Below are 27,067 nucleotides of genomic sequence, written 5' to 3'. Positions count from 1 at the left end.
CTCTCACATCTGTACATGACTATTGAAAAAAGCATAGCTTTGACTATACTGACCTTTGTCAGCAAAGTGATGTCTCTCTGCTTTGTAATACACTGTCTAGGTTTGTCACAGCTTTTCTTCCAAGGAGCAAGCGTCTTTTAATTTCATGGCTGCAGTCACCATCTGCAGTGATTTTGGAGCCCAAGAAAATAAAATCTGCTGTTGTTTCCGTTTTTTCCCCATCTATTTGCCGTGAGGTGATGGGACCAGATGCCATGATCTTAGTTTTTTGAATGCTGCGTTTTAAGCCAACTTTTTCACTGTCTTCTTTCATACCTATCAAGAGGCTCTTTAGTTCTTCCTCACTTTCTGCCATTAGAGCGGTATCATCTGCATATCTGAGGTTGTTGATATTTTACCTGGCTGTCTTGATTGCAGCTTGTGATTCATCCAGCCTGGCACTTCACATGATGTACTCTGCATATAAGTTAAATAAGCAGGGTGACAATATACAGCCTTGATGTACTCATTTCGCAATTTTGAACCAGTCTGTTGTTCATGCCTGGTTCTAACTCTTGCTTCTTGACCTGTATACAGGTTTCTTAGGAGGCATGGTAAGGTGGTCTAGTATTCCCATCTCTTTAAGGATTTTCCAGTTTGTTGTGATCCATGTAGTCAGAGGCTTTAGTGTAGTCAGTGAAGCAGAAGTAGATGTTTCTCTGGAATTCCCTTGCTTTTGCCGTGATCCAATGGATGTTGCCCAGTTTATCTCTGGTTCCTCTGCCTTTTCTAAATCCAGCTTATACATCTGGAAGTTCTCGGTTCATATACTGCTGAAAGCTGACTTGATGGATTTTGAGCATTACCTTGCTAGCATGTGAAATGAGTGCAGTTGTGTGGTAGTTTGAGCATTCTTTGACATTTCCCTTCTTTGGGATTGGGATGAAAACTGACTTTTTCAGTCCTGTGGCCACTAAGTTTTCCAAATTTGCTAGCCTATTCAATGCAACACTTTAACGGCATCATCTTTTAGGATTTGAAATAGATCAGTTGGAATTCTGTCAACTCCACTAGCTTTATTCATAGTATTACTTCCTGAGACCCACTTGACTTCATACTCCAGAATATCTGGCTCTAGGTGAGTGATCACACTATCATGGTTATCCGGGTCATTAAGACCTTTTTTGTACAGCTCTTCTGAGTATTCTTGCCACCTCTTAATCTTTTCTGCTTCTGTTAGGTCCTTGCCATTTCTGTCCTTTATTGGGCCCATCTTTGTATGAAGTGTTCCCTTGATATCTCCAGTGTTCTTGAGATTTCCAGTGTTTCCCATTCTGTTGTTTTCCTCTATGTCTTTGCGTTGATCACTGAGGAATGCTTTCTTATCTCTCCTTGCTGTTCTCTGGAACTCTGCATTCAGTTGGGTATATCTTTCCCTTACTCCTTTGCCTTTCACTTCTCTTCTTTTCTCAGCTATTTGTAAGGCCTCCTCAAGACAACCATTTTTCTGTCTTTCAGTTCTTTTTCTTTGGGATGGTTTTGGTCACCACCACCTGTACAGTGTTACGAACCTCTGTCCATAGTTCGTCTGGCACCCTATCAGATCTAATCCCTTGAATCTATTTGTCACTTACATTGTATAATCATGAGGGATTTGATTTAGGTCATACCTGCATGGCCTACTAGTTTTCCCTATTTTCTTCAATTTAAGTCTGAATTTTGCAATAAGGAGTCATGATGTGAGCCACAGTCAGCCCCAGGTCTTGTTTTTGCTGACTGTATAAAGCTTCTCCATCTTTGGCTACAAAGAATATAGTTAATCTGATTTTAGTATTGACCATCTGGTGTTGTCTATGTATACCAGTACGTTCTCTTGGCAAAGAGAACTTTGTTAGCCTTTGCCCTGCTTCATTTTGTACTCCAAGGCCAAACTTAACCTGTTACTCCAGGTATCTCTTGACTTCCTATTTTTGCATTCCAATCCCTATGATGAAAAGGATATCGTTTTTTGTTGTTAGTTCTAGAAGGTCTTGAAGGTCTTCATAGAACTATTCAATTTCAGTTTCTTCAGCCTTGGGGGTTGGGGCATAGACTTGAAAAGTGAAAAGTGAAAGTCACTCATTCGTGTCCGACTCTGCAACCCCATGGACTATAGCCCGCCAGGCTCCTCTTTCCATGGAATTCTACAGGCCAGAATACTGGAGTGGGTAGCCATTCCCTTCTCCAGGGGATCTTCCTGACTGAGGAATTGAACAGGGGTCTCCTGTATTGCAAGAAGATTCTTTACCAGCTGAGTTACCAGGGCTGGGGGCATAGACTTGGATTACTGTGATGCTGAATTGTTTGCCTTGGAAAGGAACCAAGATCATTCTGTCATTTCTGAGATTGCACCCAAGTACTGCATTCTGGACTCTTGTTGACTTGTAAGGGCTACTCTTTGTTTCCCAAGGGATTCTTGCCCACAATAGTAGATATCATGGTCATCTACATTAAGTTTGTCCATTTGCATCCATTTTAATTCACTGATTCCTAAAATGTCAGGAATGCCTTCTTAACCACATCCAGTTTAACCTTGATTCATGGACCTAACATTCCGGGTTTCTATGCAACATTGTTTTTTTACAGCATTGGACTTTACTTTAACCATCAGACACATCTGCAGCTGGATGTCAGTTCCACTTCAGCTCACCCTTTCATTCTTTCTAGTTATTTCTCTGCTCTTCCCCAGTAGCATTGTTGTTGTTGTTCAGTTGCTAAATAATGTCTGACTCTTGGCGACCCCATGACTGCAGCATGCCAGGCCTCCCTGTCCCTTACCATCTCCTAGAGTTTGCCCAAGCTCGTGTACATTGCATCAGTAATGCTGTCATACCATGCCATCCCCTGTCACCCCCTTCTCCTCCTGCCCTCAATTTTTCCCGGCATCAGGGTCTTTTCCAGTGAGTCGGCTCTTTGCATCAGGTGGCTAAAGTATTGGACCTTCAGCTTCAACAGCAGTCATTCCAATGAATATTCAGGGTTGATTTCCCTTAGGATTGACTGGTTGATATCCTTGCTGTTCAAGGGACTCTCAAGAGCCTTCTCCACCACCAGAATTTGAAGGCATCAATTCTTTGGTGATCAGCCTTCTTTGTGGTCCAGCTCTCACATCTGTACATGACTACTGGACAGACCATAGCTCTGACTATACAGACCTTTGTCAGCAAGTGATGTCTTTGCTTTTTTTTTTTTTGTCTTTGCTTTTTAATAACACTGTCTAGGTTTGTCATAGCCGTTCCTCCAAGAAGCAAGCGTCTTCTAATTTGAAGGCTACAGTCACCATCTGCAGTGATTTTGGAGCTCAAGAAGAGAAAATCTGTCACTGCTTCCACTTTTTCCCCTTCTATTTGCCATGAAGTGATGGCACCAGATGCCCAATATACCCTAGTAGCATATTGGACACCTTCTGACCTGGCGGGCTCATCTTACAGTGTCATATCTTTTTGCCCTTTCATACTGTTCATGGGATTCTCAAGATAAGAATACTGAAGTGGTTTGCTATCCCTTTCTCCAGTAGACCACTTTTTTCCGAACTCTCCATCATGTCTGGTCTATCTTGGGTGGTCCTGCCCCACATGGCTCATAGCGTCATTGAGTTACATAAGGCTGGATCCATGTGATCATTTTGGTCAGTTTTCTATGATTGTGGTTTTCATTCTGGAGGCCATGGGATTGTACTTCTTGCTTCTTCTTTCTGCTATCTGATGGATGAGGATAAGAGGCTTAATGATTGGAGGGACTGGCTGTGGGGAAAACTGGATCTTGGTGTGGTGAGCCAATTTTCTACTGATGGATGGGGCTACGTTCCCTCCCTGTTAGTTTGGCCTGAGGCAGCCCAGTCCTGGAGTCTGCAGGCTCTATGGTAGGGCTGGAGGTGTCTTCCAAAAGGACTTATGCTGACACAGGCTTTCCAGAACTGCTGCTGCCAGTGCTCCTGTCCCCGTGGCAGGCCATTGCTGACCCACACCTCCACACGAGATGCTCAAACACTCACAGGCAGGTCTGACTAAGTCTTGTGGAGGTCACTGCCCCTTTACCCTGCGTCCTAGTGCACACAAGTATTTGTTTGTGCCCTCCAGGCATCTCTGGAGGATATGGGGTTTGATTTAAGTGTGATTGCACCCCTCCTACCGACTCCTTGCCACTTCTCCTTTGTCCTTTGACGTGGAGTGTCTTTTTTTTGGTGAGTTCTAACCTACTCTTGTCAGTGGTTGTTCAGTTGCTAGTTGCAATTTGGTGTTCTTGCAGAAGATGAGCACACGTCCTTCTACTCCATCATCTCAGTAGGATAGTTCTAAAAAGTTGAAATAACTTTAGTTTTTTTTTTTTTAGACTTCAATAAATTCTTATTTTTCACATCTTTACTGAGAACCAATAAAACTCTATCAAAGACCAGCTTTCAAGAACCACTGTATTAGTCAATTGCTCTTTCCTCAGCATGCAACTGGTTTGGTCATTTCTCATATTTTATCTTATTTTTGGTGTTTCTTTCATAAATATATATCTTTTTTTCCCTTCAGAATGGCAGTTGTTTTATTAACAGATTTGTGTCATCCTCTTTTTATGGTTTTGTGCAGATGAGACCTGCAGCCCCAATGTCAAATTATGTGTGTTTCTGGGTTGGGAGAACAGAGAAGGGTTACAGCTCTGGGGAGGGATGGTCAACAGAAGGGAGCTTGATGTGCCTCAAGAAAAGCCCCAGTGGTGGAAGCCATTGAGTTTATTTTTGGTGAGAATTGGAGCATTGAAGCATAAGTGGCATAGAACATAGCCTACCAAAAAAAAAACTCTGAACCAGAAACAGACTAATTCAAGTTTGATTCTGCATGAAAAGCCCGAGATTCTTAAATAGTTTTTTTGACATTTTTTTCCCCATCCTCCTCAGGTTCAACTGAGAGTTTTGAGTTACAGTGTTAGTTGTAATACTGTTCTTTGTATCAAATACCCAGGATATTTGTGATAAAGTGTCTGCTCTAGAAACCTGTAGGGGCAAATAAATCTGTTGACCACTCTAATTTTTGTTAGTTTGAAGGTATGCATAAGAATGAAGCAATAAGCCAACAGCTTCATGTTTTGCGAAAAGAAGTGAAGCAGTTGCAAGCAGAAGCTGCTAAACCACCATCACTTAATATTGTGGAAGCCGCTGTGCATGCTGAAAACTTGATCACGTAAGTTTTGAGGGCATTACAATTTAAAATACTATTAGTTATTACTGAAAGCGATCATACTTGTTACTATCTCTCCAGTCACCTACTAATTAACTAGTATAGGAATTAGCAGACTTTGGGCCAAATCTGACCTGCCATCTATTTTTATAAGTAAAGTTTTATTGTGACAGCCATGCCCATGTACTTATTTAATGTGTATGGCTTTTATGTTTCAGTGGTGGAATTGAATGGTTATGACAATTTATAGTCCATAAAGCATAAAATATTTACTGTCTGTCTCTTTATAGAATACTTTTGCTGACCCTTGAATTAGGAGGTGATACATTACATTAGAATTTAATCTGGAGAGATTTAGTGCTTAAGCTTTATATTAAAGGCACATTTACTCAGGAAGTCATCATCATTAGTTCAGAGCATTGAGCAAAGTTTGCAATGGAATTGCTCAGGGCTCACAAGTGTAGTTGCCAGCTTGCATTTGACATCCATGGTGGTTTCTCTTAGAGCTCAAAGCCACCAGGATATTACCTGGGAAAGGAGAGGTTGACTCACCAGCAGCTAATCCCCCTGTAGATTTGGAAGGTGGTGTGGATCGGGGCATTGAGACCTTTCGTGGGTTAGATGGGAAGGGTCGGGAAGGAGAAGGAGATAAGGTGAACAAGAGGTTGCTGTTTCTTTTTCTGGAAAAGAAACTCAATACAGAGTAAGAATTAGAAGAGATATCTTTTATACTAGGATCTTATTCTATACAAAAATCTTTTTCTTCAACCTAAGTCATTGTTTCAGATTTCAAAATTTAGAGAAATCAAGGTTCTTCTTTTTAAAAACATGTATTTATGTAATATACAAAATTGAGTAATATTCGGATTAATTGGATATTTGGAAAAATTGGATATAAAATTGTGGATTACATACAAGTATGAAAATATTTAATGTTAATAAAGGCTGATTTTCCTCCTTTCACTAGGACATAAAATCATTTCTGTGTATTGAAAATAAGTTGTTGGGCTTCCCTGGTGGCTCAGACAATAAAGAATCTGCCTGCAATGCAGGAGACCCAGGTTCTATCCCTGAGTTGAGTAGACCTGCTGGAGAAGGGAATGGCTAGCCACTCCAGTATTTTTGCCTGGAGGATTCCATGAATAGAGGAGCCTGGTGGGCTGCAGTCCATGGGGTCACAAAGAGCTGGACATGACTGAGCGACTAGCACACTTTGACTTTGACATATGAAAACACTTAATGTTAATAAAGGCTAATCCCCCCACCCCCACCCCAGGAGGACATGAAATCATTTCTGTGTGTTGAAAATAAGTTGTTGGGTCAAGTTGTAAGCTATCCTGTGAAATATTTCTAAAGTGACATTTGTACGGGGCTCTCAGGGCTCTTAAGGATATTGCCTGAGAAATGTAGAGTATCAGGGAAACACCGTGGGTCTGAATTCTCTTGACTGTAGACCAGTAGCCTTACCAGTGTTTTCCCACAGGGCCTTAGTGAATGCCTACCAGTCACAGCCCACCCCTGGGGTTCAGAAGGTTGGCATCAACCTCTTCTTTACTGTTGTGGATTATGTCAGTGACGAGACCCAGCGTCATCTTCCCACAAGGCAGTTCTTTACTTCATGCATTGAGATCTTGGGACAGGTAAGGTTATCCTGTGTTTTTAGCCTTATTTACGTATGATGAGTCCCTGCAGTGTCCTCATTAGATATATCAGAGTTGATTCCACACTTACAGGTTCAGAGTCTTATCTAAGTCAGAAGCCCCTTTGAATTGTTGACTTCTCAAGATGTGGTTAGAATTGATGGTATGGAATTCTGCTTTTCAGAAAGAAATATTAAATTATTAGTATATGAAAGTCTCTGGGGAGATGTCAAATTCTATTGTATGCTGTTGGTGTTAATAATAATATTACTGAGACTATTGTTTATAAAATGCTTTTTGATTCATTCTTTTATTTCATCCTTACAACGACTCTGTGTGATTGATAGCATTTCAGTGTTAAAGATGAGAAAAAACTAGTCTCTAAAAGATTGAGTGACTTGCCTGAGGAATATAGCTGGTGAGCCCTGGAGGCAAGAGGGACCCCAGCTCTTCTGACTCAACATTCAGTGCTTGTTCCACCTCTCCACTGATGCTTCTCAGTTGCTACTCACAATTTATTTACTTGACTTAACTCTTAAATATATGGATACTTAAAAAGGACAAGGACAATGAATCCATGCAGATTTATGAAATGTGTCATAAGAGCAAAGAATGTCACTTGCTGGAAAATATAGAAATGCTAATTAACCATGTACTCTCCTTCAAATTTAATTAAATAAATGGTTATTTATTGGATACTTTCAGGGAGGTGATGCCGAGCAGATATTAAAATAGAATTTTTTAGAAATGTTTTTCCTAATTATGAAATCAATGAGTGCTTATTATAAGCAATACAGACGGTGTAAAAAGTATAAAGAAGAGAAATTTCTTATAATCCTAATCTCTTGGAGATACTGGTTACATAGCTAACATTTCATTATAGTTGAACGTGTGTCTCTGTGTCTATTGGTATATGTGTGTATGTGTAAAAATGCTATATCATTCTTATATATAGATATAGAGATAGGGATACACACTTAAAAGCTAGCATATGCTATTTTTTTCATTCAAACACATTTTAGATATTATTCCTTGATAAGTAAAAACCTGTATCATAGTATTTAATATATAGTGTTCCATAGTACAGATAATACATTGTAATGTATTGAGCCAGTGCTCTCTGGATGAATATTTAGGTTGGTTGTTTGTTTTACTGCTGTAAGCCTGAACTAAATATTCTTACATACCTTTGTGAAATTATTAGACTGTTTTTTCTTAGGATAATTTCTTAGAAGTATGATCACTATGTCAAAAGGACTAGCAATTGATGTATATTGTCATACTGTCCTCCTGGGAAGTTTATACCTATTTACAATGTAATAACAGGGCTCAATTTATTATTCTACATGTTAGAACTAACATTAGGGCTGATCATTCTTTTTAGGTCTTGCTAATCTAATAAGGGAAGTGGTGCTTTGTGATTATTTTAAGTTGTATTTCTTTAAGTACTAGTTTAGTTGCATAATTTTTCAAATGATTTAATAATTTTTTGTGAATTTTGTGGTTTTTGTTCTTTGCACATTTTCTGCTGGGAAGTTTCTTGCTTTTTGATTGCTTGGAAAGAGCTCCTCAGACTATTAACCTGGTATCCGGAATGCGTTATAATTTTTCTACTTTGTCGTTTCTATAATTTTATGATTCTTTTTGCCATATAGAAGTCAGAATTTTTATATATTTGAATCTATCAATCTTATCCTTTATTATTTCTGTCTCTGATCGAATTTATCAGAGGTTTCCTAACTCTGAGATTAAATATCAACTTATATTCTAATATTTTTAAACATTAGAACAAATTAAAACAAGGTGTATATTAATTGTGAAAGTTAACTTTTTAAAAGTATTAAAAGCATATCTCAATAAAATCTGTAACCTGGAATCTTTTTTTTTTTCTTGACATAATGAAGAATCACTTTAGATACTTAGTAACCATGGTAGGTACACTGCAAATTTCTGGATTCAGATTATCCCAGTATTTCAATCTTTTAAACATTTTGTTTGACTTGTCCAAACCAAATGAATGGATTATCCAGAATTTTTAATATCAATTACATTGAAAGTGATAGATCTATCTGTGGATTTTAGATTTCTTTTGATTGGTTCATATTTGCATTTAGAAAAAATTCTGTCTACTGTGTATACTATTCCTTAAAACTTGGTTGCTCAAAGAAAAGTTGGGGAGGGGAGAATTTGGTGACATTTTCCCTTTTCAATTCTTTTAAGGTATTTATCAGAGGCACTAAATCAGAATGCAGAAAAGTCCTTCAGACCATTCTGAAGAACAGAAGGCTTTGCTCCCTCTTGTCTCCTTTCTTCACTCCCAGTGCTGCGCCTGCGGAGTTCATCCAGCTGTATGAGAAGGTGGTGAGGTTTCTGCGTGAGGACAACAGTGATATGATTTTCATGCTGCTGACCAAGGTGAGGTGTGACTCAGTCCTGATGTTGTCATTGAGATGTAGGTACTGCTGTTGTTTCCCTGTGCCTCAGAAATGCAAGGCCTTTGGAGCTCTGCCTTCAGGGGGACTGGAGGCAGACAGGCCCTTTTCACATTTGATATCATCCTCAAGTAGTCTGATCCCGTAGCTGCTGATTCTGGATGCATTGATTATGTCATATAGGACAGTCTCACTACATGTAGTATAAAAAAGACGAGCTCCCAAACTCTTTAAAAAATTCCTACAGTTTTGAAATATTCATAGTAATAATTTGGTACATCCTTCTTTTGAATGTGTCCTGAATTTATGCCTTAATTGCATTTTATAATTGAGTTGTTAATATGTCACAGTCTCTCATATTTAGAATAAGCCAGATTTAAGCAAATTTCCTGTCTTATTCCAAATAGAATATTATTAACTCAGACCAAGGCAATGAATTTATGTTACCAGATGAAAAATTCAGAGCCTTAGCTATTTCACTTTCAATTGTACTTCTCTGACATCTATAAATCATAAAACCTGGACATTTTTTAGGACCTGGAAACTGATCTCAATTTTTAATAGGGGAAAATATAGTTTGGGATTCTGGAAGGTGATATTAGCACCCTGAATTTTCATTAACTGATGCAGATTTAGAAATATGGCCACTAGAAGGAGATAGTTCCATAAAGTAGCCACTTGTTTGTGGCAGTGTGACCTGTGAAGAACTACACAGTTCTGATCCTTGTTTTATAGGAAAAACTTACCAACAAGAGTCTTCAATTGTAAAAAGTATGAGGAGCTGAAAAAATTGCCTCTGCAACCCCAGAGAATGAAGTAGAGGTGGAGACATAATGGCACCATTAGTTATTGAACTGCCTAGTGTATAAATTTTAGTTTCAATCTTTATGAAAAGCTAAATGCTAGGTAAACTTTGACTTTCAAACTAAATTGCACATAATTTGCTCTATTTCGGTCAATTTTCTAGTATAAATAAAACTGCTTCTTATTTCTTTTTCTTTTTAGTTCGATCTTAAGCAATGGTTAAACTCCACTAAACCTCCTCTGTCTGATCGTACCAGGCTTCTGGAGTCCATTCATTTGGCACTTACTGCCTGGGGCCTTGAACCAGATGAAGACATTTTGATGCCATTTAATCTTTTCTGTAAACACTGGACTTACCTTCTTCTCTACCAGTTTCCTGACCAGTACAGTGACATTCTCAGGCTGCTGATGCAAAGTAAGTGTCTTAATTGTGACTGATTAGATCGCAGTGAATGTTCAGTATGACATTAACCATTCCACAGATGTCATCCAAAAATGTAAAAATAATACAAGCATGCAGGAGTTTAGAATTACTAATCTTCACCCAAAATGCTCAATGAATAATGCCCTAAAGGTTGCTCTCTGTAAAAATGGTCTGTTGTCAGATTGGGCCCTAATTGGACAGAACTGCTCTTAGACACTGGAATCCACAGTCATGTGTGCACCTCTTTACTTTGATTTTGCAGCTGTCTTAACTGGGGTGGGCCTGCTTACTCTGGTGACTATAGATTTGGGAATAGAAAGAAGTTGCTCCTTTACAATGTGCTTAATATCCAGTTGGTTTCTTTCTAGTTTCAAATGGTGGATACATTTAGGGTCCCCCCCCCCAGTTATTCATGTAAGCTTCATACTGTTCATTGATGTAATGGAAAACTAAATTTTGCATTATGTCAAATCTTTGTGTTACTTTACAGAAGTAGTTTTATGAATAAGCTAATGATCTTATGTATTAGACTACTTGAACAATGTATAGTCTAATTTTCAAAGCCCTTCAAAACGTTCATTATTTCTTATAGAGGCGGGTTGCAAGGTGGGTGGGGAGAGTGGTGGTACGCAAGTGCACTTTTATAATTTTTAATGCTTATTTACATAGCCAAGTTTTACTCCTAAGTTTTCAAAATTTGATTAAACATATGTTGCGGAATTTTCCCCTGAAACCTTTTATTTTTTTAAATATTTATTTATTTGGCTGTGTCAGGTCTCAGCTATGGCACTCGGGATCTTCCTTGTGTCTTGCCGGCTTTCTAGTTATGGTTCACTGACCCAGTTGCCCTGCGATATGTAGGGTCTCATTTCCCCACCAGGGATCGAACCCACGTCCCCTGTACTGCACAGCAGACTCTTAACCATTGGATACCAGGGAAGCTCCCTTTCCTGAAACCTTTTATAGAGATTATAAATTGTTTATACAGGCAACCACTGACTTGGATTTAGCAGAAAAGTTTTAATTCCCAGGAAAAGTAGTTCAGTTACAGGCTTAAGACTAACAATACCACCTCTGTCAGATTCTGTGACCTCCAGCCTGCTGGTGTTCCATCCCTCCCTGGCCACCATGGCAGTGTTCCTGGGGCTTCACCCGTTGCTAATCTGTCTTCATTTGCCCTGGGTGAGCCCACTGCAATTTTCCCTGGCTTCACTGCCATCTTCTTGGTGTGCATGACTCCATACAGACCTGCCCTTCTGAACCACTGTTGTCCTACTTGATCCTTCTGCCACTTCCCGGTGGTAAGGGCCTGGGGGCGTAAATTCCTGTTCTCTGGCAAGTGGAAGCTTTGCAGGTAGCTGAGTGCTGGTTGGTAGTCTCTACTTTTGAATACAGTCTCTGTGTTGCTTTAGGTTTTGCCTGTTACAGGAGTGGGGTTTTAGATGAGTATGAGACTTTCTGAAGAGAGCATAGACTCTGCAGTTGTATCCTGTTCCATGGCTCCTTTGTTTCTCTCACATCGTCCAGCCAGAAAGATGCACCTTTACCATTCCCCAGTCAGGGGCTCACAGATTCCAGCTCAGATGGCTCTGCTGTGTTCACTCCCAGCATGGTTACCAAGAGTAAGGAAAGTTAGGCATCCACGTGCACAGATCTTTCCATAGGTTCTCTTAACTTTGGTCTCTTTACCCCAGACCTTTATGAATATGTTTTGGATTTTTACTTAATACTCTCATTTGTGAAGTACATGTGTTCTTCGATTCACGTTGAAAAGTTAGTTTGTGAAGGATGCTGACTTGCTGTCCTCTGTCCACGCCCTGTAAGGCTCTGCTGAACAGCTGCTGAGCCCCGAGTGCTGGAAAGCCACCCTGAGAGCCCTGGGCTGCGGCACCCCGGGCTGCCAGCAGGGGGCAGCTTCTGTGGAGAGCACGGTGCTTCAGAGCTCTCCTGATGCTCTCTTGTCCGACAAGCAGGTGTGTAGCTCTTGCCTCTATAAAGTTTATATGTGTTTCTTTTCCATTTCCTTTGTAGTTTGTTTTTTTTTAAACAGCTGGAACACATTTAAAATTTATATCTAAAAATGCATCTTTTTATCTCCAAGAGCCCTGTGTTTTCCTTTGTCAGTCATCTCCTGTTTCCTCCGTCCCTTGCCCCATCTCTACCCGCCTGTGCCTGGATCGCCTTTCCCTCAGTCTGCTTCTTGCTCCTCTGTCCCTGAATAGCCCAGGCCCAGCCTGTTTGTATCTCCCCTTCCCACCTTCACCCTCCTGCTTCACTGGCTCCTTTGAGTAGGTTTCACGCAGTTGTGCCCCAGAGCTGTCAGCTTCATCAGTTTTACATGATGTGAGTTCACATGAATTTATATGAAAAAATGGTTCCTTTGCTTTTGAAAAGGAGTTGAAATCTGTTGATTTACTTTTCCTATGCTGTATACCTTTGTAATTCGATTACAAAGTCATCAAAGCTCTTCATCTCAGCCTACTGTAATATTCTACTGAAAGTAGATATTCAGTAAGCATTTTTTAAAATTGGTCATTTTTTTCCAGGTAATGGAGACTATACAGTGGCTGTCAAACTTTTTTTATAAGCTTCGGTTATCCACATTGGACTTTAAAAGTTTTGGTTTATTCTCAAAATGGAGTCCTTACATGGCAGATATGAAGACATTCTTGGGCTATCTTGTAAAAAGGCTGCTTGACTCAGAAATGGCCTGCTTGGCCCAAGACCCATCTGCCAGCAGAAAAACAGGTAATATGCCTTTAGAGCAACATAGAGCTTAGGTGTTCTGACCTTCCATTAGAAGAGACTTGAATAGACACTAAGATATTTAAATCTTGGTGATACTCTATTTCCTGTTATACAATATGACCTTGTAGGTTATTTTGTACCTGCTAGTTTGTACCTCCTAGTCCCCTGCTCTTACACTGTCCCTTCCCCCTTCCTTCTCCCACTGGTAACCACTAGTTTATTCCTTATATCTATGAGTCAGCTTCTTTTTTGTTATAGTCACTACTTTTATTTTTTAGATTCCACATATGTGATATCATACAGTATTTGTCTTTAAGCATAATGCCCTCCAGGTCCATCCATGTTGCTGCAAATGGAAGTTTTCATTCTTTTTTATAGCTGAGTAGTATTCCATTGTGTGTATATGTGTATATACCAGATGTAGATACCACATCTTCTTTATCCATTCTTCTGTTGGTGGACACCTAGATTGCTTCCATATTTTGGCATTTTTAAGTAATGCTGCTGTGAACTTTGTGGCGCATGGTATCTTTTTGTTTTGGGTTTGTTTTTTTTTTTTTTGGATATATACCCCGGAGTGTAATTGCTTGGTCATATGGTAGCTGTATTTTTAGTTTTTTGAGAAACCTCCATACAGCAGCTGTACCAATTTACATTCCCACCAGCAGTGTATAAAGGGTTCCCTTTTCTCCACATCTTTTCCAGCATTTAGTGATTGTGTTCTCCGATGATAGTCATTCTGACAGGTGTGAGGTGATATCTCTTTGTGATTTTGATTTGCATTTCCCTGACAATTAGCAATGTTGAACATTTTTTCATGTGTCTATTGGCCATCTTCATTTGATGAACTTGTTTCTTATCTCTAAAAATTTTGCTTTGTTTTAGTGCTAAGATCCCTACATTCAGTAATCATCCAGCTCTTTAAGCCATGGATACTGGTTTTAGAAGACAATGAAAGGTAAATAGTTTTTCTGATATTCAAATTCCTTTGAAATCTATAGACTTAAAGTTCTGATGATGTTTTGGTACAGCTGATGGTTCACAGATTTGATTTTTATGTAGGGCAGCATTTAAATTTAGAAAATGTTTCTTTACAACGTGAACTTCAGACATTTTCTGTTTGTGCAATTGTTAGTCTGATTGATCAGAGCTATTGATTTTGAAGCAAAAGTGGACTCTTATTTCCAGCTTTCCACAATAAAAAAGTTAAATGAGTTTAGTATTTAATTTCAGAAAAATAAATGTTGTTCTCCTGAATTATGTTTTGATAATGTAACACTGCAAAATATGAGACTTACTTGATTTTATCTAGAATCAGTTATTTTTGGGGGGACTAAGTTGACTTTCAAATTACAGGGTGGGAATTGCTCTCTCCCAGAGGGCTATCCTTAAACAGTCTGCAAGCTTTAGGATTTTGTGGTGATTGGGAGACTGCTTATCATAATGCAGGCTGCTTGTTTATTTCCAGGAAGAACTAATGGAATTTATTTTTTATATTGAACTTTCTAAACCAGATTCAGAACTGAATTTTCATATAAAGAATTTTTTTTCTTTGGTTACTTCCCTCTCTGTTCACTTTTGGTCATCTTTTTACATGACTTTTTTCCCTTTCAGGCTTTAGATAGAGAAAACTGTTCTCTGAGGCATTTGAAATGTAACCCAAATACACAAGGGATGGGTTCACAGGTGTAATTGGATGTAAAAAAAAAAAAAGGTGCTAATTTGGTACTTATTTAGATGACACTTCTGAAACTTAATTACATTGGAATAAAGGTTAGGAAGGAAAGTAAATAAAATTGTACTATTGATATTAAAAGCTACAGTTCACCTCCAGGAATTTACAGCCTTTAAAGTGATCTAAATGTGTTTTAGGACTACATAATACAGAGTTTTCTAGGACTTAGGCAAGCCCCAGATTCTGGGACGTGAAGTAATTTTATCATAGTGTTTCCTTTCTAAGTGTATGTTTCTCTTATTTAAAGCAGCCAGCGACATTACCCCTGGTTGGAGAGTGATGCTGTGGTGGCCTCAAGCATTGTGCAGTTGTACACTGACTGCATTGACTCATTGCACGAGAGTTTTAAAGGTAGGAAGATGTTGTGTTATGCCTCTGGTTAGTTTTCCCTTTTTCCTTAAGTCATTCAGTTAATCTTTTGCCCCTACTTTCCTATTTCATTTATTTTATTTGGTAAGCTATCATCTTTGAACAAAGAGAGGTCACCCCTACAATTACTTGGTTTTGGTAAGGTAATGCTGAGTGTCATCAGTTATGGAAAACAGGCCTTTCTGTTTTCAAATTGCGTTTCCCCCATGTTGTGAAAAAAATGAAAGTGTTAGTCACTCAGTTGTGTCTGACTTTTTGTGACCCCATGGACTGTAGCCTGCCAGGCTGCTCTGTCCGTGGAATTCTCCAGGCAAGAATAGTGAAGTGGGTTAGCCATTCTCTTCTCCAGGGGATCTTCCCGACCCAGGGATCGAAGCCGGGTCTCCTGCCTTGCAGGCAGATTCTTCACTGTCATAGTGAACCTTATCATTTGTGACTCTTCACTTTTTTGGTGTGTTTTCTGCATTTTCTTCCTCTTCATTTTGGGAAAATTCTTGAGATCTCTCTTCCAGCCTACTCTGTCTCTCCAGCTATGTCTAATCTGCTTACAAAAAAAAAAAATCCATTGAATTTTTCATTTCAATTTCTATAAGTTATATTTGTTTTTAAAGTTTTTATCCAGATCCTTTTTGAGAGTATCTTCTTTCTTTAATTTAAAATTTCAATTTTTGTTACTTTAAAAAGTTTAAACATGCTTATTTTCCTTTACAATCTGTATGCAGTAATTCCATCATCTCAAGTTTCTCTTGCAGGGTGGCTCATGCTGCTATTTGATGTTTCTTCAGAGACTTGTTGCTTCATGTATCTTGTAATTTTCTATCGTGAGCCCATTTTTAGAGAGACTTTTGTCTGTGGAAATTTCATGAGGACTAGGATGAGGATGTATTCCTCCAGAGAAGATCTGCATTTGTTGCCAGTTGAGTGAGTGACAATTGCTCAGTCGTGTCTGACTCTGCGACCCCATGGACTGTAGCCTGCCAGGCTCCTCTGTCCATGGAATTCTCCAGGCAAGAATACTGGAGTAGGTTGCTATTTCCTTCTCTAGGGAATCTTCCTGACCCAGGGAACAAACACGGGTCTCCTGCATTGCAGGCAGATTCTTTACCGCCTGAGCCACCAGGGAAGCATACTGTTAAGAGAGGCATTTCTAAGTATAAAGACAGGTCAACTTACAAAGTATCAGCAGATACATGCTTGACTTAATCTTATAAACTATAGGCAATACATTAGAATATGTAATGAATCCATACACCTTTTCCAGAGGAATACCCAAGACAGAAGTAACAATAAAATTATAAATGACAATCATCAATCAGATGAAATAATTTAGATGAAGCTTGTCTTTCCTAAAGAGATGGGGGGGATTGGGCAAGTGGTCAGGAAGGAAATACAATGTGCTTTTAATGTTTAACTCTGTATGAAAAATAATGTTCAGTTTCATGTTGTTGAGCACAGTTCTGTTTTTGCCATATAAATCCTCTACTTCAAATTACTATTCAAATGCTTTGTTAAAACTCTGCTTTGCTTCTGGCCTTTTTTTAGAATCTTACTTTTGTTGCCACCTCCTGACTGCTGTCCTTTGAAGCTTCTACTTCTTTCCCACTGTTCCCTGATACCTCAGTTGCCTTCCCACCACCCACAGAAGTTGCCATATCCTTCCCCTGGTCCTTCTAGCCCTGGTTGCTCTGTGGCCACAGAAAGCTGCCAGTGCTGTGAATCATGCCATTTTTCCCGTACTTCTGTTACTGATGCAGTGGGGATACCGAAGCAAACACCCTGCCTTCCTTTGAGAAAGACCATTTGCCTTCACTTTGGAATCAGTATCCTCACCCAGTTGCTCTTAAGTTCTTTGCAAGCATAACTAATGTTTGGCATTTCTGTTGAACACTGCAAGTCATGGTCACAAAGCCCGCATCTGAGTTGATCATAGAGTGCTGGTCTACCGACGTGGCACCGGAAATGTGGGTCAGGGCTGCTGCCAGGGCTTCCATTTCTCCCTTCTCCTCCATCAGCTTCTCGGCTGACTGCTTGAAGTGATCCAGCACAGTGGAGACAGAGAGTCCATGAGCCTGATGGCATCTTTGCTAGAAGCTTTTTTTATCTGTTGCAGAAGGAACACCTATTCGCTTAAATTTAATTCCTGCTTTTTGCTCCACTTGGGCTAACTGGTATTCTTCCTTGTGCTAATTAAAGCAGATGCAAACCCCCGTCCTTCCAGCTCTACCTGTTCTCTTGGAACAATGAATGTAGGACTCTATATCCTTTGGTGGAGAACTTTGAACTAGCAGATCAGCCTTGGGGATGTCTGACCCACATGCAGCAACATTGGTTGCAACCAAAACTCTAAAATCACCATTTCTAAAACCTTTCTGGGTGATTCCCTTTGCTTCTGTGGAATGTCTCCATGTAAAGACTGGGCATCCTGCCTTACGGTCACATTCTGTGACAACTCCTGGGCTTCTTTCTTCGTTTCACAAAATATGATAGTTCTCCCTTGATAACCACTGTACACTCGGATCATATCCCAATAACTGGCTGCCCTCTGAGTCCAGTGGCACTTGATAAGCAGATGTGCTACAGTTGCTGTCGTTTTCTGTGTCTTTTTACCCATCAGGTCCAGTTGTTCATATGTAGATTTCATGTATTTCTTAGCAGCATTATACACCCACCAAGGGCAAGTTGCAGAAAAAAGCAATGTTGTGGATTGTCTTCTGAATCTTTCTTATTGCTACACATAAAATCTCTTACACTTGATCAGTAAAGCCCATGTCCAACATCTGGTCAACTTCATCCAGGACAACATGTTTAAGTTTGGTGAGGTCTAGCTTGCCATTCTGCAGGTGGTCTTTGATATGACCTAGTGTCCCAACCAGGAGATTGATCCCATTCCATATGCATTCAGTTTGTCCTCCATAGGGAGTTCCATTATAAAAACAAGCCACTGCCAGCTTTTTTGTGATGTCACTGAAGTCTCTGCTTACTTGACTTGCCAATTCCCTTGTGGGTGCAAGAACCAGTCCTCGAGGGGCACAGCCTCCCTTCCAATCTTGCAGTTCTCCCTGAAGTTTCTCAACCAAAGGCATAGCAAAGGAGAATGTCTTCCCAGTTCCTGTCCAGACCTGTGCGATCAGCTCCTTCCCACTATAGACAGGGTGAAACATATTTGCTTGTATAGGAAAAAGAAAGGTCACCCCACAGGCTTTGAGAAGTTAAATCATTTCTTCAGATATGGGAAAATTAGAGAAAGCTCCTTCTTTGCTCCACAGTCATTTCCTGCTCCAACTCACTGTTATTTTCTTCACTGGCAGCTTTCTTGGAGTCACAGACAGGTCCAGAATCAGGGAATCCATTCTTCAGGTTGGGGCTTTTCTCTCCAGTTTTTCCACTTATTTCTTTTTCTTTCCTCATCTTTTTGGGCTTAGGTGCACCCAGTTCTTCCTCAGAAAGCTCCTCATTTTTTATAACTTTTTTGGCTTTAGGAGAAACAACTGTCTTTTGACAGGGCTCCTTTGATTTTTTTGAACTTCTTGTTTTAGGAGAAATAATGTCATCTTGAAATGGTTCCTCTTTCTTTTTTGCCTTTTTGGATTTAGGAGAATTCACATCAACCTCAGAAGGCCCTGCTTTCTTGACCTGTTTAGCTTTGTTGCCAGTTGGCTCTGTGTAATTCCTTGACTTGGGGTTTCTCACACTATGTTGTTGTTCTTCTTTAGTTGCTAAGTCGTGTCCGACCCCTGACAGCCCCATGGCCTGCAGCACGCTAGGCTTCTCTGTCCTCCACTGTCTCCCAGAGTTTGCTCAAGTTCAGGTCCGTTGAGTTAGCGATGCTGTCTGCTGCCCCCTTCTCCTTTTGCCCTCAATCTTTCCCAGCATCATTGTCTTTTCCAGTGAGTCAGCTCTTTGCATCAGTTGGGTTCAGTTCAGTCACTCAGTCGTGTCCGACTCTTTGCGACCCCATGGAATGTATCAGTTCAGTTCAGTTCAGTCACTCAGTCGTGTCTGACTCTTTGCGACCCCATGAATCGCAGCATGCCAGGCCTCTCTGTCCATCACCAGCTCCCGGAGTTTACCCAAACTCATGTCCACTGAGTCAGTGATGCCATCCAGCCATCTCACCCTCTGTCATCCCCTTCTCCTCCTGCCCCCGATCCTTGCCAGCATCAGGGTCTTTTCCAATGGGTCAACTCTTCGCATGAGGTGGCCAAAGTGTTGGAGTTTCAGCTTCAACATCAGTCCGTCCAATGAACACCCAGGACTGACCTCCTTTAGGATGGACTGCTTGGATCTTCTTGCAGTCCAAGGGACTCTCAAGAGTCTTCTCCAACACCAGAGTTCAAAAGCATCAATTCTTCGGCGCTCAGCTTTCTTCACCATCCAACTCTCACATCTATACATGACTACTGAAAAAACCATAGCCTTGACTAGACGGACCTTTGTTGACAAATTAATGTCTCTGCTTTTAAATATGCTATCTAGGTTGGTCATAACTTTCCTTCCAAGGAGTAAGTGTCTTTTAATTTAATGGCTGCAATCACTATCTTGCATCAAGTGGCCAAAGTATTAGAACTTCAGTTTCTGCATCAGTCCTTCCAATGAATATTCAGGGTTGATTTCCTTTATAATTAATTGAGTGGTTTGATCTCCTTGCTTTTCATGCTGTACAGACACATGAAATCAACCCCCAAACTCAATTATCACAATCAGCTTTCTTGGTCCCTGACTCCCATTCTGAGCCAAGGCAGAGAAGACCCATTCCCCTCCGCCCTTATCTGCCCTTTCAGTGAGGGTGTAGTCCTTAGGAGATCTTGTTTTCTGTTTCCTTGTGAGGTTGAAACCCCCACCTAAACAGCCCCAGGGCAACTGAGGCTTTTGTTGTTTAGTGGGTAAGTTGTGTCCGACTCTCTAGGACCCCATGGACTGCAGCATGCCAGATTGCTCTTCCTTCACTCTCTCCCGGAGTTTGCTCAAATTCATGTCCATTTAGTTGGTGATGCTGTCTCACCATCTCATCCTGTGCTGCCTTTAGCATAAATCTGATGCTCTGTTTTTCTAGTCTTTCTGCTTCTGACCTCTTTTCTTCTACGAAATGTATGTAGCTTCGCATTATCAGAGATGTTGTGTTTACTTAGTATATCTAAATGTTTTGTATCAGGAGGCTTATAAGGCTCTTAGTCCACCCAATCCAGATTCTTGCAGTAGCCTTCTGTTTCCTCTCATTTCTGTTCCTGCTTATTTGCTAGGGTCTGTCCTGCTAAATTGGTTCTCCTAAAATTCCGTTTCTATGCTATTATATTCTTATTTGAAAACTTTGAAGTGTAATAATGTTTTAGCTCAGCATTCAAATGTGTCTGACCCAGAGCACTTCAGTATTATGGGATGGGTTTTTTGGAAGCATCCATTCAACCATATGGCTCACTATTCCCCTAAATGTCTTTGGACCTTCCCACTGCCACTTTTTTGCTTATGCTGATTCTACTACCTGGGTGAAGCCTCAGGCCCTTTACGTTTTCCTGCATATCTATTTACGTGGGTAAGTAAGTCTTTATAGCACATTGTTGCGTTCAAATCTGTGGGAAGCAGACACCATGATGGAGCCAGAATGCTAAGAGATGTTGTGGGTAATGCCTGTGAAAATAAGAGGGAGAGGAATAGAGGTAGACAAGCAAAGCCTTCACCTCTGGTGCAGATATAACACCTGTGAAAGGAGAGTAGGAAGGAAGAGTCTCAGTCTGCAGGGCAGATCTGAGAAAGTTTTGGCCAGCCACATCAGGCATTCGAGTGCAATGATTCTTTATTGAGGAGCCCACCCTTGGCAGAAGCACCCAGGTCAGTGCTCAGTTGTTGGCTGAGGGCTCCAAGGGAGGAGGATGGCCTTGACTCAGGTGCTGAAGTGCTGTAGACTGATCTGTGGCAAGTTCTGTTTGAAGGGAGATCTGAGTGGTGCACCTCCATGGCTACTGTGTGTTGATGTGGCACCGAGTCCTGGAGTTAACAATATACCGTCCAGTATTTTGGAGAAGGAAATGACAACCCATTCCAGTATTCTTGCAAGGAAAATCCCATGAACAGAGCAGCCTGGCGGGCTACAGTCCATGGGGTGGCAAAGAGTTGGATCCAACTGAACATGCATGCACATATATATAATAACATCAGATGATAGATTATGTATTATAATAGTATATATATATAATATTAGCAATAATACATATGTTAATATATATAGCAGTAATATATGTGTTATATATAAAAATGTCATCCAATATTTTATATATATATATATATATATAAATAGACTGTAGTGTTTTAGTATAGCTTTAGGTTCACAGCATAATTGAGTGGAAAGTACAGAGTTTGCATATATCCTTTGCCCCCTGCTCTGAGTGCATAGTCTCCCCTCCAGCTCCCCTACTATCACCATCCCCCATCCAAATGGTACATTTGTTATCGTTGATGAACCTACACTGACACATTATCACCCAAAGTCCAAAGTCCGTACGACTCATGCTGGGTGTTGTTCATTCTGTGGGTTTGGATAAATGTAGAATGATGTGTATCCACCATTACAGTATCCTACAGAGTATTTTCACTGCCCTGAATATCTTCTGTCCTCTCCTAGTCACCCCTCCTTCCCCACTAGCCTTAGGAGACCACCGATTTCTTTTACTTTCTCCATAGTTTTAGCTTTTCCAGAATGTCACGTAGTTAGGAGCATTCATTATGGTGCTTTCCAGATGGCTTCTTTTGCTTAGTAATGTGCACTTAGGTTTCTCCATTTCTTACATGACTTGATAGCTTTCTTCTTTTTAGTGCTGAATAATATTCCATTCTCTAGATGTACCTCATCCAGTATTTTTGATTGACCTTTACATATCTTATCTCTCTCCCTCCCCCAGTTATGACATAAACTATAGGCACAGAAACATTCTTTTTTCATTCCCCTAAGATTAGGGTAATGCCATATTCTCAGTGTCTGCTTGATAGGTATTGGTTCAGAGAGTAACACATGAAACCCTAATAGTACTCTTTTTTGGTTTTTTTGGAAAGGCAGACTTCTAGCTGCTTTTTACCATCCAGGATATATTTGTAGTGAGACAAATATTTGAGCATAAAACTATTGTCACAGAGGCTATTTATTTAGTTTCTTAGTATAAAGGGGCAAGCACTGTCACAGGTCTGTGTATAGAAAATCAAAAAGTAGCCTAGAAATAAGAAAGTACATGGCTAGCATTAAGAATTGGTAGCTCAGTTCAGATGAGACCGAGTGTGTTCAGGGTGGTGTGGCCAGAGGGTGGCTCGCTTCAGAGAGAGGAAGCAGAAGAACTGTGCATAACAAGATGAAGAATTATTAAATTATAGCCTTTTAATGAGATGGTCTGATTCAGCTCTCTGCTTTTATTGATGAGAAAAATGAGGACCTGAAAATCAAAAAGAATTCATCTGAGGTCACAGAACTTATTTGCATCTGGGCTGGGACTAGAGAAGCTCATCTGGTCCTAAGAGATTACCTCCTAGACATCTCCTACATATCATCCTTATTTAAACAAAACTATCTTTTTTTCTGTCCATATTTAAACAAATGCTGCCCTTCACCTCTGTTTTAAAAGGTTGTTAAAAAGACATGTTACTGTTTCATATAAGGACTGAGGATTGAGGTCACGGAAATGTTAGTGATAAGTTGACTGGTACTATGTATTGGTGCTCATGGGTCATTTTTCACAAGTCAGTGTTGAGAAACTGCTCTCATTGTGTGTGGCTCTCTCTTCTTTGACTAAATTCCATTCCTGTGCATAGAACCAGAAAGTCTGAAAAAATTTGTTTTAGGCTAAATGCCCCTTACATTGCCACTAGCTGTTGAAGGCACTAAAGTAATTGATACTTGTGAGGTTAATACTGAGTGATCAGGTCACAGCAGAGTGTGATTCATTTTCAAGTGACTTGCTAGAATGATGGTTAACAGTCTAGTTTTACTGCACCAAGGGTTGAGATTTAGTTATATGGAATATTTCCTTTTGAGGAACATTAGATTTCTCCCAGGTGCCTGATAAATGGAGTGTCAAGTGCATGAGACTGAATCCATGGCTAAGGGCAATAGACTAAAGGGGGTGCCTAAAGTTGGTTGGGCTTGTGGAGGTGTATTTGAGTTAAAAAGTCATATATTTAGAAGTTTTAGGGAAAAACTGATCACCTCTGCTATCTCCCACATGCCAGCTGCTCCTTCCAGTTACCCAAGTAAGTAAATTACCATTCTTCATTATTACTCTGCCATCAGTTTTTTCTCTGGTAGGTGAAAGTCTTTGAAGCTAGATAATTATTGAGGACATATGTGGTTTTAGACTTTTAGTTCAAATTTGTGGTTTGTGTTAGTTTTTTGTTTGTTTTAAAGATAAACCCAAAGGTATTCAGCTGAATTTTCTTTTTCAATTTTAGATAAGCTCTTGCCTGGTGATGAAGGAGCCCTTCGGTTGCACCTGATGCATTACTGTGAAGCATGTACAGCGCCCAAAATGCCAGAGTTCATTCTCTATGCTTTTCACAGTGCCTACCAGAAACTTCCGTGGAGGGACCTGCATCCTGACCAGATGCTCATGGAGGCCTTCTTCAAGGTAAGCCCTTTACTTTCCATGCCACAGCCAGGTGTCTTGGGAGCAGCCTGTTCACTATGGGTTTTCGGCCCAGTTGCCATGTGTGCCGGTATGGACCCTGCTCGCATTCTTAACCACCTAGATGGTGCTTATGTAAAGCAGCATCCCATGGACGTCATTTTACTATGTTAGGAAGACAGCATTTACAGGACCACTTTTAAAGCTCCCAGAAAGATTTTGTCTGTAATATGGCAGTCATCCCCTCGACTTTCGTGATATTGTCATGGCAGTACATAGTGTAAGGACTTTGTCACACTCAGTCTTGGTGTTTCTGTGTATGCATGTATGCAAGTTTTTCTACGATCATATCATTAAAACTTTTTATTGTTAAATTTCTGTTGAAGTAAAATGTAAATTGGTACTTAAGCATTAGTTTCTTTAAGCAGTTATGTAAGGGATAATTAGGTTATAGGTGACGAAAGTGTTACTATAGCAGCCAATAATGCATCATAGTCATATCAAGACCTGGGAATGGCCTGGAAAAAGTTCCAGTAAGTGTGTGGGAGTTTTTGGAGCAGAAGCAATGGGTACAGAAAATAGGCACAGTAGTGTCACATACCAGCTGGGCATTTTTATTGCTGTTCTTAAGTTTCTGTTTTAAAAAAATCTTTAATCTTGTCTTAGCTTTTTATGATCATTTCAGTTTATTTGTTCATAGTCACCAGTTAATTTGTGTTCATTGTTAACCTAATATCACATTTATTATTGAGACACTTTAAGTGCTTTAATTATTGCAGATCCATAGTTATTTATGACACTGAGTAAAATCTAATGCAGTCTTTTAGAGTTCCAGTGGTGTTCTTGTCAGCCACGCCTATGTAGCTGAGCTCTAAGGAAAGCTGAGGACAGTTGTCTTAGTAAAATACAAGGTTAAAAATGATTTTATAGCTAGGTTTAGTATATGACACAGGCATTATGTAAATATTCATCATTATTATGAATATGGAATTGAACCTTTGTTTAAAGAGCTGTAAGAGAGCATTTAAGAGGGCAGCATTAGCTATATGACAGATTAAGTAGAATGGTCCATAAAGGGTTGCTATAGACTTTGTATCTCTAGTAGTTTTCGTCTAAGGATAGATGACTTCCCTGCCCAGAAGCTGGGAACCTTTTAGTTCCATGAGTCTGGTGGCATAGTAAAGTACAGTTTTGAGGGGGTTGATGGCCAAGATAGAGAATAGATTATAAAGGAGGATGAAAAATCATTTTCCAAAAGGGAAAAAGAGTAAATAAATAGCATGATATAATTATGGTAGTAACTGGAAGACATGAATCATCATCAGATTCCATTGATTGTGATTTTACAAATGGAGTTGAGCTTTTTAATCTTCTTTTAAAAAAAGGAAAAATTTATAGCTAGGCATATTTTATTTTAAACAGGCTTGAAATGGACTCAAAAGAGATAACTTTGATATTGATTATATAGTAATACTTTATAATACATTTGTCCCCCCATCCCTAATATAGTTTAAATAGGACTTAATTAAACATTATGCAGTCATCAAAAATTATGAAGACTAATGATACAGAGATGTACTTATAATGTAACATTATACTAAAAAGGTTGTATGAAAATTACATATGCTAATATAATAGTCTCGAAGTATGGTCCCAGGACCAGCAACATCAGTACCACCTGGGAACTTGCTGACTCCAGATATAAGACATTAAAAATTCTGTGGATACACCCACACCCTCCCCACCGCCAGACAAGTCCTCCAGGTGCTCTGGTGCACGTTCAGCTTTGGGCAGCAGTGACTAGGAGGTGTATCACCTTGGTCTTGCCAGCACATCTGAGGACTGTGGTAGGCTTCCTTGAGCACCGGTGACTAACTGGCAGAGGTTTGTCACCCTACATGGAGCTAGGAAAGATCATTCCTCTCCTGCTAAGAATTAGTGGAATAAATAGTGAACTCCAAACAAGCTGAAAGATGTTCCCACACATCGAACATGGGAGGGAAAATAAATATTAAGTCTAAATCTCTGAAGTGGGGGATAGAGTTATAAATAATTTTTATAATCTGGGGAGAAAGTGTAATTTAAAAGATATAATTTAGTGAACATTACACAGATAGCTAAAAGCGTTTTTTCCTCTTAGGTGGAGCGAGGAAGCCCCAAGAGCTGCTTCTTGTTTCTGGGGTCTGTTCTCTGTGAAGTCAGCTGGGTCAGTGTGCTCTCTGACGCCTGGAGTCCCAGGCCCCGTCCAGAGACCCGGGGCATGGTGGTCTGCCTCCTTTTCATGATGATTTTATTGGCAAAGGAAGATCAGCTGGTGGAGCAAACAGTAAGTTTTAGAGAGCCTGTGATCGAGCCTCGGCAGAGCTCCTTAGGTCCTCACTCTGTAACAAGTTGCTGCTTTTCAGTTTCCCTAGTGCCTCTTTCGGTTTAAATAGGTGCATGGCCTGCGGGATGTGCCTTCAACTAGCTACCCGGTTTTCTCAGATAGTTCATAGTCTAAGGGAACCACAGCAAGTTATAGTATTAAAATCAATTCCATTTTACAGCTCATTAATTGCTGTTCTACCACAAGATCATAGAGTTTCTTTGAAAACTGGATTCTGAATACTTACAAATCTTAACATTAATGTGTTTTGCCAAGACTTCAGTTATTACTTTCATGAGTACTTCTTCTGCCTTGAGCAGAAGCTTATTTAATGTCTTAACTCTTCTGTGCTCATAATAGGCAATGTTAGTGGTCACTCCATAGACTCAGTAAAGACATATTTCTGGAAAAATGGGAGCGCTGGAACTAAAGGAATGTGTGTTTTCATTTTTAGGATTCTCCTCTACTTACTCTCCTTGGACAGACAAGCTCACTCTCATGGCATCTTGTGGATATTGTGTCGTATCAGAGTGTGCTAGGTTATTTCAGCAGCCATTACCAGCCATCTATCATCCTGGCAAAGGAATCTTCTGCTGAATTAATTGTGAAGCTCTTGAAAGTGTCTGCAGGCCTTTCTGTTCCTACTGACAGCCAGAAGCATCTTGTAAGTGAAATGTGTGCTGTGGAAGGCAGAGTGTTCTTCAGGGCTGTTAGTGTTAGTGCTGCTGAGGACTGTCTTGAACCCTGCAATGGCTCAGTAGAAAAAG

At 40.0% G+C, this 27,067-nt stretch overlaps 1 protein-coding gene and 1 pseudogene across 2 annotated transcripts in view; one reads left to right on the top strand and one right to left on the bottom strand.

Annotated features, from left to right (window-relative positions):
- Positions 1-27,067, top strand: part of EPG5 (ectopic P-granules 5 autophagy tethering factor) — a 129,742-nt gene that overhangs the window by 84,423 nt on the left and 18,252 nt on the right. Inside the window, exons 28-38 of one of the 2 annotated variants that reach the window (XM_081563333.1) lie at positions 5,044-5,186; positions 6,667-6,823; positions 9,044-9,238; positions 10,261-10,474; positions 12,308-12,456; positions 13,030-13,231; positions 14,117-14,189; positions 15,217-15,317; positions 23,763-23,938; positions 26,076-26,261; positions 26,755-26,964. In XM_081563333.1, the coding sequence (XP_081419459.1) occupies positions 5,044-5,186; positions 6,667-6,823; positions 9,044-9,238; positions 10,261-10,474; positions 12,308-12,456; positions 13,030-13,231; positions 14,117-14,189; positions 15,217-15,317; positions 23,763-23,938; positions 26,076-26,261; positions 26,755-26,964 (1,806 nt within the window). Of the gene's footprint in view, positions 1-5,043; positions 5,187-6,666; positions 6,824-9,043; positions 9,239-10,260; positions 10,475-12,307; positions 12,457-13,029; positions 13,232-14,116; positions 14,190-15,213; positions 15,318-23,762; positions 23,939-26,075; positions 26,262-26,754; positions 26,965-27,067 lie in introns of both variants that reach the window. The other variant, XM_081563332.1, reaches the window with a different exon arrangement.
- Positions 16,815-23,587, bottom strand: LOC145534826 (nucleolar RNA helicase 2 pseudogene; annotated as a pseudogene).

The sequence above is a fragment of the Giraffa tippelskirchi genome, chromosome 14 (genome assembly GCF_054371585.1).
Source record: "Giraffa tippelskirchi isolate mGirTip1 chromosome 14, T2T-mGirTip1v1.2.pri, whole genome shotgun sequence".
In the NCBI taxonomy this organism is placed as follows: Eukaryota; Metazoa; Chordata; class Mammalia; order Artiodactyla; family Giraffidae; genus Giraffa; species Giraffa tippelskirchi.
The sequence above is the reverse complement of the archived record's forward strand: the minus strand, read 5'-3'. Positions and strand labels throughout refer to the sequence as shown.